The sequence below is a fragment of the Castanea sativa genome, chromosome 8 (genome assembly GCF_040712315.1).
Source record: "Castanea sativa cultivar Marrone di Chiusa Pesio chromosome 8, ASM4071231v1".
Classification (NCBI taxonomy): Eukaryota; Viridiplantae; Streptophyta; class Magnoliopsida; order Fagales; family Fagaceae; genus Castanea; species Castanea sativa.
In genome coordinates, this window is record NC_134020.1 from 54,975,760 (window position 1) to 54,985,466 (window position 9,707).

General features: G+C 37.9%; 1 protein-coding gene across 1 annotated transcript; it reads right to left on the bottom strand.

The window, feature by feature from the left end:
* Positions 1–1,058: 1,058 nt before the first annotated feature.
* LOC142605540 (putative 1-phosphatidylinositol-3-phosphate 5-kinase FAB1C) lies at positions 1,059–9,435 on the bottom strand. Its single transcript, XM_075776942.1, has 11 exons — positions 7,863–9,435; positions 6,723–7,520; positions 6,467–6,620; positions 6,023–6,367; positions 5,106–5,804; positions 4,665–4,996; positions 4,461–4,587; positions 4,161–4,325; positions 2,493–4,028; positions 2,084–2,347; positions 1,059–1,531 (listed from the first exon to the last, which is right to left on the bottom strand). The coding sequence occupies exons 1-11, from the start codon at positions 8,450–8,452 to the stop codon at positions 1,277–1,279; spliced, it is 5,265 nt and encodes a 1,754-aa protein (XP_075633057.1). The 5' UTR covers positions 8,453–9,435; the 3' UTR covers positions 1,059–1,276.
* Positions 9,436–9,707: the final 272 nt, after the last annotated feature.

The window sequence follows — 9,707 nt, forward strand, 5'->3', positions numbered from 1 at the left end:
ACTTTCTTTCTCTCTTTTTTTTGGATTTATTATAGATAGATAGATAGATAGCAAAATGATAACCAGCACCGTGCGGTGTTTGTTAAGGTTAAAATAACGTATGTCTCACTTAATTAAAAAAAAATGGATAAATAGGAAAAAAAGAAGAACACAACATAAAGTTGATGCCACAGCCTATAAGGCTGGCAAAAACATGAATCTTTTAATTGCTAAGAAATTTTATCAATTAAATTAACTAGAATCAATGATAGATTTTAAATCTGATCAACTCATAAAGTCAATCGAAATGTGTATTTTATGTAATCCTCTATAATGCGCCAAGAGAGAAGAATTGTTGTTGAATACTTTGGGATACTTGGCAAAGTTTTGATAATATACATTAAACCAATGGCCATATGATCCAAAGGTTAGATTCAGAGTCATATCCCCATATTTAAACTAAACCCCCCCCCCCCCCCCCATAATAATAAAATAAATAAATAATTTTTTTTAAACCCTGCACTCCGTACTATTATTATGCATCAAGGAAGGTAAGTTAAAAAATATGAATGGTGCAAAAGGAAAATAACGTTTTCTTTTCTTGCAAAATGGATTATTATCATGTGCCAAAGTCATGATTCATGATTCATGTTACCACGATGTGATGGCAACATGAGTCTCACGTGAGACCTAATCAATGTACATGTGCAGAGTATGAAGCTACAGTTGCAACACAACAGTCTCATGAGTACCACATTGTTTGGAAGTGATCTACTAATTTATGCAGTCATAAACCAAACCCGTGAGTTTAAAGAATTTAACATTGTACCTATCTTGGTTGCTAGATCAATTCCTGGATTATTAAAGCATTTGGATTAACTTTCTCATTAAACAGCAATTAGGACATCCACCTAAATTTCTACACACCATCAACAACTCGCAGCAAGGCCGGAAAGCGAACATTTGGTTAGTTGCAGGAAATGGCATAGAGAGTCAGAGTATGCGCCAAACTCACAATAACATGTTAGTTTTCATGTGATAAACAATTAATGTGAGAGCAATTTTGAGACACAAAAGCAGACCAACAATATAACTATCTCTTCTTGATTTCAGTGTAAAGCCTCACATTTGGGCCAGTTCAGCCCATATACAGTGTACAAAACAAGAAGAAAAAAGAAAGAAAGAAGAATTCATAGGAGGAATACTTTCCATTTATCTGCAATTACAATCCCCCCCATTCTTTATTGACAAACAGATTCATTTTGGAGTGTTAACAAAAAAATTGCAATGAAGCAGTTCATGAAGACCATTGATTAGGTACAGTGCGAAAATAGGTAGTCATTGCCTTTCGGAATCTTTTCTTGTATTGTATGGGAGAAATAATGGTGGGGGAAGCATTTTTTGGACCACCAAGTATTCCAAATGCCTTCACCCACGTCTCCAAATGTTTGTCCCAGGTATACTGTCTCATGAAATCAATGATCCCTAAAACCAGCTCTTTGCGTTCGTCGTCCACCCCAACCAGCAGGGAATAGTCCATAACACCCACAGACTGAACAAACATGAGACGGGAAAAAAAATCATTATATATTAAATAGTGCTTTAATGACAACGAAATCTAAAAGCCATTTTATGATTTTTTTTTTTTTGTGGGAATCCTATCCAATTCCAACCTTACACTTTATATTTAGGTAAAATATTGACAATAACCAGACACCATGGATTTCATATTGGCATTACCTCCCATGGACTATACAAATGGGCAAAGATCCTGTTAGCAGATTTAACTGTGTTGAACAATATTTTGACATAGTTATCCATTTCAAGTTATTAAGCTCAAAACCAAATAAAATGTTCTACATATAACTAGCTACTTGATTCGAATTTAAATTGAACAGATGCATCATAAGAAATATGAAACCAAGGGGATGTCAATGATTTCTAAAACCTCAAAAGAGTAAGTTTCAGAAACCTAGGGAATGTCAATGCGGACTATATCCACAATTATAAGACAAATTAAACCATTAACTTTTGTTCTGATTTCAGTTAGGATCAAATTTGATGCTATTCTAACAATTAGAAGATTAAAAAGAAAAAAGATTACCGCCAAAAACGATGTATCATTCCAGACAGCTCTTTCTAGGCTTCTCTTTGCCTTGCTTCCAAGAAATATAGGTTTTGTACGTAAGTCCAACAAATTCATATCTAGCAGTACTTTGTTTGTCCCTGTTGTATCTGAATTATAACGAGCTCGTGCAGAGCCCTTGAGATCATAAACCCTTGAGATATTTCTCTTGAAAAAGAGGTTCTCCATCACCATCAAATCCATTTTTGTTTCCTTACCACCTTTTAGATGTTTTACAGAGACCTGCCATCACATCACTAAGATGAGAATCACAAGAAGATACTATTGTTGGTCTTTGCACCACATACCCAGATTAACCCACCCAAGTGCAGGCACACACACACACACACACACACACACACCAAACAAGCAAAGAGTTAGGCCTAACCTGATAAATGCCAAGAATTTTTGCAAGGCAAGTTGGGCTTCTCGAGATAAGAGATTCTGTCAAATATTTAAAATATTGAGGTGCAAAATCCACAAAGGAATCCAACTCAGTTTTTGTAACCTGTTTTATAATGAATCTTTCATCCAATGACTTGGCAAAATATACATTGCTTTTCCCCCCTTGTGCACTCCATGTCCGGCAGCGGCTCAAGGATCGCACAAAATCCACTTCACTAGGGCAGCAATTTTTTCTTAGAGAGTCAAATTGCTTGGCAAAATAACAAGTGACTGAAAACTTTACTTTGCCTCCAGCAGTTGAAAACTCATCCTCAAAAGATATTGTTAAATGTGGAGGTCTTTTGGGATCCTTAAAAAACGTACCCATAGATGATGAAGCATCCTCAGATCCATAACTACCATAATGGATATAATCAAACTCCAAAGACCCGAAAGACTGCCAGGCAGAAAAGGCGGAAACTGCAGAATCTTCTTTACTGCTCTCATGGGGACTCCAGCTTCCCTCATGCTCATTCAAATGATCAGCAACCCATTCATTATACTCCTTGGAACTAAGGGCATACGAAATTATACTAGTGGGTTCATTTTCATATACGGCAATAACTATATCGCTGTGGCCAGTTTGCGTAAGCAGCAGCCGAGCACCTTCAGCCATATGAGATGCGGAGGAGATAAATGTTGGTGTGGAACTGACTGTTAAGTTTAACTTCCGTGTCTCCCATGGCAGCATTTGGGAGTAAGTCCTCATTACATTGGAAACAGGATCTCTCACCATACTCCTGTAATCTCCAGAGGCATGGAAAGATCTAAATGTCGACAAATGCAAGGAAGAGGGAGTCAATCCCTTCCGGATTCTTTCTTGGACTCGTAATGCAGAATCAAAAGAATGAACTCTCATTGGTGACATTAACCTTCTAAAAGGAGGATTATCATTTTGACTAATCTGCCTGACAGATCCAGCTTGGAGTTCATCTGCATGTGATGAATGAAGTTGAGCCTTCATTGCAGGTTGATTAGTACCCGTCCAAGCCAAATCTATTCTCTCAGATAGAGTGGACTCATTGGGGGATAAGCTTTCACTTAGTGTCTTATTTACACTAACTTCCCCATCTGAACGTTTTTCCTCCTCTCTGACATGATGATGACATGTGGTTAACATCGAATCTACAGCAACAGAAGGTTCAAAGGGTGGTACATTAGGTTGCTCCTGCTCTGACTGCAAATTATTGCCAGGAGACTCATGTAATTTTGAAGTGTCAGAATCTTCATACCCAGTGCCAAGCATGCCATCCTTATGTGATAACTCACTCTTCAGCTCTTTCAGTTTGGCATAAGATGCATCCCCTTGTGCAGCCTTTGAAATAGAACTCTTTTTAAGGAGAGAGTCCAATGAACAAAGCCGCTGATCCCATACATGTGAAGCAACTAAAAGAGAGCGTCTCAAGCGATTCAATTCCAGAATGTCTCCAACCAACCAGTCTGGCTGTGAAGTCTCCATAATAGCCGGTTGAAGCAAACCCTATTAACAAGGAGACAATTATAAGCTAAGAATAATATTACTTGAAAAACAAAATAAGAAAATACAGGCACTCTACAAGGTTTTAGAACCAGGAATCCTGTAATGAGAATATTAAATATCGTCAGCACATACATTGTAATCATTTCTTTCCTTTTTAAGCAAGTCTTTCAGCTCCATCATGTGGCCCTGTAAGTCATTCGTGTCTGAACATTCATTTCCAAAAGACTTACATTTTTCTTCCAAGCTTTCAAGTACATCAGATATCTCGGCATACAAGGTCTCCATTTTATGGACAAGCTGTAGCAAAAGGTATTAGGTTAATAAAATAGTGATCCCAAATACTCAAAAAGATACTATATTAGCTTTATGTTTACTTATTTATCATCAGTCCAAAATAATTGTGTAAATAAAATTTCAGGTTCATTAAGACACCTCTGCAGCCTCTTTTCTTGTCCACTCATGTTGAACATGGCCATTGAATTCAAGCACTGGCGGTGGCAAATGAACAGAAAGAATATCGATAGGGGAATACCGGAAAAATGCAACCATGCTCCCAAACCTGTTGAATTTGATTGTCAACAATCACTAATTCAACAACTGAAATTTAACTAAAGTTCCAAATCTGATAGAATTTACCCATAGTAACGGAGACAGTCCCTTTGCAATGAATGACCACAGGGTGCAACACGATTAGCAGTTGCATGGTTTGAAAAGCTAAGTTCCAAGAACTTTCCAAAAGAAAGACCCCAGGCAGCATCTGACATAACCACTCTACGAGTAGCTGGTGGAACTCCATCCACATGGGCACACCTTAGGCATCGGTGCCACATCCAGATCTTGCCATCCCGTTCCCCAGGCAGTATTATATCCGGAAGGCATCTAACATTGATTGTAAGATTTCCCTGCGGATGAGTGAAACATAGGACATGGGCCTCAACTGGCTCTTTACATGATCGACAGCAACATGTCTGGCAATTACAAGTTCTATTAACCAACATAATTCCACTTTATAACTGAAATTTAGTAAAAGAGAATAAATAAAAGAAGTTTAAACGAAAGGCAACAAAAAAGATTTACCTTGGCAAACAGGTCATCACGCAGATATCTCCCTAGAGGCTTATCAAAACAACCATAAAACTTTATGCGCAGGAGCCGAGAGCGTTCACATACAATTCCTTTCAGCACACAATGGCTTGAAAATGATACCAGTATACTCTGGTGAGTTTCAGCGGCTGAAAAGTATTCACTAGAGACTTCGTTTTCATCAGCCCTTTCAGATCTTGTAGAACCATTCATCTCCCCAGCAAGCATCTGATCTTGGGCCATTGATTTAAAGTCCTCACACTGATTTAAAGCGCTTGAATCCAAACCCAGACTAGATGTTAAATCATCATAGCATGCATCAGATGGTGCAGTTCCAACCCTACAGTCCATGGAACCAGTTGGATGAACAGGATCAAGATGCCTACCCAATAATTCCAATCCTTTAATTGCTGGATTGAGACCCACAATTTCTTCATCTTGAACAGAGTCATCAGTCACTTCTGGGCAACTGGTTGAAGCAAAAGAATTAGGGACTACAGAAATAACTAGATCAGGTGTTGTTGTTCTCTCCGGTACAGCAATTGAGTGTTTAAGGGTCATCTTAGGCAGACTAGCACCCTCATCAGCAAGAAAGGATGTCTCAAGAGATAAATGATAGGCTGCAAATACTGCATATTGAACAACATGTTTAACTTTCTTTAGTTCGTCACGACATGTGCCCTTCAGCAAGACCTGCAAATGAACCACAACAATCTGATCAGAGACAGAACCTAGTATTTTCATACTATGGATTTAACCAATACATGGAAATTCCAATCGTAAGGCAATACCAATAAAAGTGGTACAGCTTGAAATACTGGCAGATAGCCCCAATCAATTTAACACGCAAAATAAATAAAATATAACAAGAGAGAGAGGAAGCATGCTCTTTCCTAAATAGAAAATATTACCGTGCAACCTAAGCGCCTAGGACAACCTTCAAAAAACATCAAGGTTTTAGATGGTTTTTTGTTGAACTGATTTGCAGTCTCATGTTCTTCAGACACTCTCTCTAACCGGAACAGTTCACAATGTCCCAACCGCGCCATAGATATTTTATCAATTGATGGAGTAATAATAGCACCAGTACATTGGGCTATACGCTCCAGTAATGGCCTCTTAACATTCAACACTAACGAGATTTCCCTAGCTAGCAGTTGTTCTTGGGCATATGAAGATACACTTTTTTCTACCAGCAGAACATTTGGTCGAAGATTCTCAATCTTCCGAATAATCATCTTGAGATGATCCTTTTCCTATCAAAAAAGCAAAGTTCAGTAGTTCATCCCTATAACTTTTTATTCCACTGCATGAATAAAGAGATCAGTGCATTTAAATAAATAAAAAAAAAAAACCTGCTGTAGCAATGTATCAAAAGATGCCAACTCATTTGGAACTTTCTGGTATTCAAGGGCTCCTCCTAAAAGAAGTAATCTGGGATTTTTGTATTGAGAGGTCATACGCTTGTGCTTGATATTTTTGGTACAAACTACTCCCTTTATAAGGGTGCTGCACACAACAAATCCACAACTTTAATGGCATAGACCTGCAAAGGAAAGGATCTGAACTATTTATAAAACGAGTATCTGAAAAACCTTAAACACATCATACCTCTCACTTGGACTTCCTGATGCTGCACATTTAACCTTTACATAATCAACAGGATCCATGCTGCCTCCTCTGCTAGTATCTGGTTTAACAAAATTTGCTGCGTGCCATGCTAATGTCGTAACTATGTCAAGCCAGTCCTCAACATCATTCTCTTTGCCCACTTTAATACCCTCCCCCTGTAAGAGCTGTGACACAAGAGCCCTAAAATGCCCGTGTACCACTGCCCTGAGAGGTTCCTTATTACCCTCATTTTGTTTTTCCTTTGCTGGAAACACACTAACAAGGCTGCTACTGGATGAGAACATTGCACCTGAATCCCCCATATCATCGTCATCATCGTCATATGAAAAGAAATTACTCTCCGCCTCATCATTTTCATCATCAGGCAGTGGGGGAAACCAGATAAGACCATTGTTTTCAAAATCCAATGGCCTTTGAGACTCCTCATTCGGGTTCCGAAAAATTGCCAAGTCATCAGAGCAATCATCATTGTTATCTGGATCCTCAGACCCTAAATCAGGCTTTCTCAAAATAGCCATGATTGGTTGAATAAAGGGACCAACATTCTGAGAATAAGGGCTTCCCTCTTGCCCCTGCTGTACAGGATGCCCAACTCTATTAGAAGTAAAAGTAATCCTAGAGGGGCTGTCCGAAGGGCTTGATCCCACTGACCTACAACTGTAAAACTCATGTCTAGCACTAAGACTACTTGAATCTATATCTGAGTTATCATGACAGTATTCACTTGATGGGCTGAAAAATTGCTTCCCAGAATCCTCTGCTTCGTCTTCATCACTCCTACATTAGTAAATAGAGATTTACTCACACGTTGACAAACTGACTTTAATAAAAGATAATGGGATTTTTTTCATTACACAAGGGAATCATATGTCAAAATTTTGAGTTCTAAAGTATCAACACATTAGTTGGTCTTACAAAATAGGACTATTGACAAGATAATAATAACATCAAGGATACTCAAATAAAATTCAATTATCTTTGGCAGTACACATTTACAAAGCAAACAACAATACAAAAATTCATTTCACTTAGAGGTAAAACATATAGCAAACTCTAATACCCTTTAACTTCATCTAACTAAACAAACTTTCAAAAACACGAATAACCATGTGGGATTACCTGTAGGGAGATCGACGAACAGATTCAGGAGATGGGTGACCGCTAAAAGAGGACAGCATCATCATGCTCCTGCTGCTGATCATTGCATTTGGCGAATACCCAAATTCCCGGGTTTCAAGATAGTGAGCAAGTCGATCACTCCGAATAGATTCACTCCTGATTCCTTCTCCACTTCTACAAAAATAAGGTGGTGGTGGTGATGGTGGCTCAGGGCTCTCTCGTGGGCTCTCTAGTGGAGACACAGCAGGATGCACTTTCTCACTACTACCTCCACCCTTCCTCCCCATAATAACACCTTCTCCACGCTTTCCACTACAAAAGTTGCACCACTTAATACTCATACTCCCACCACCAACACCAGCACCCGTCTCAACCTCATAGCCCCGGATACATTTCCCACACACCCACCTGCCACAACTCCGGCAAGAGTAACTATTCTGACTAAGCTTCATATTGCACTCACAACAACGACAACCCATTTTGGAATCACTAGTAAGCATTTCAAATCCCTTAGAATCACTTGCTACCCAAGAAACCCAAGACCTAAACTTCACTATTAGATCTGTTAGGGACCTATCAGGTATTCCCATAGAATTTCAAAACTAACCCAATAGCAAAATCCCCTTCACCTCTTCCTCCTCCTAAATTTAGTATCTCTTAAACTCTTTTTTGGTATAATAAAAAAAAAATTAAAAAACAAAAAAAAAACAAATTTTGATAATAAAAACTAAAACCCCACAATAAAAATAGCGGGTGATTCGGATGTGTGTCTCTTTTTTTTTCGGTTTTTTTGTTTTTTGCTTTTACATATATTTCTCCAAAAAACACAAAATATGTTTATTTACAACAACAAAAAAAACACATCACACATCTCTCAATCCAACAAACAAACGAACAACAACAACAACAACAACAATATATATATAATTTTTCTTTTTTTTACCTTAAATTAAAAATCAACCTTAAAAAAAAAACAGTTCGCAAAAATTAAGAAAAAACCCTAACCGATTCCGGAGTCTTCAAGAATGCATCCGGTAATCGTTTCGAGCATCGCAACAGTGATACAACAGTGTAACGAACCATCCAAAACCCCAAAACGACACCGTTTTCCCCGTTGTTGTTGAAGAAGAAGAGAAAGGAAACAGCATGTGAGAGAGAAAAGAAAAGAAAAGAAAAGAAAGGAAAGGAAAACAGAGTGTGTGTTTTTGTGTTATTGTGTTTTAAATACTGGGTAGAATGAGAATCAGAAGAAGGAAAAGAAGGAGTACGGAGAAGGTTCCCTTTCTATCGGAGGTGGAAATGGCTCGTTTCTCGACAACCATTTCTTCTTCCCTTAACTCTATATTTTTCTTTCTTTCTTTCTTTCTTTCTTTCAACTATCTATAGTTTCTTTGCTTTTCTTTTTCTCTTTGTTTTTCTTCTCTACCTTATTATTTGTTTAAGAACAGAGAGAGAGGAAAAAAAAAGCAGTAAGAGAAAGCACTTTTTCTTTCTTTCTTTCTTTCTTTCTCTTTCTCTCTCTTGCAATTGCTGGCTTTGCTTTGCTTGCTTGAATATTAGTTTAATGTTGTTTAAGATGATTTTCTCTTTCTATGATTTTCCTAATGGGGGGGGGTGGGTTTGGTTTTTAATTACACATTAATTGGGAACTGTTGATTGGTCACCATGATGCTTCATTCAGGTTTTTCTTTTATATTTTTCTTGTCTCCTACTCTACCTTCCTGCTTTTCTTTTCTTTCTCTCTCTCTCTCTCTCTCTCTCTCTAGAATTCTTTTGCAGTGTGTTATCCACTCATTTTAGGATGAATAAATCGGATTTTTTAATCTACTAAAGTTTAACCCTTTT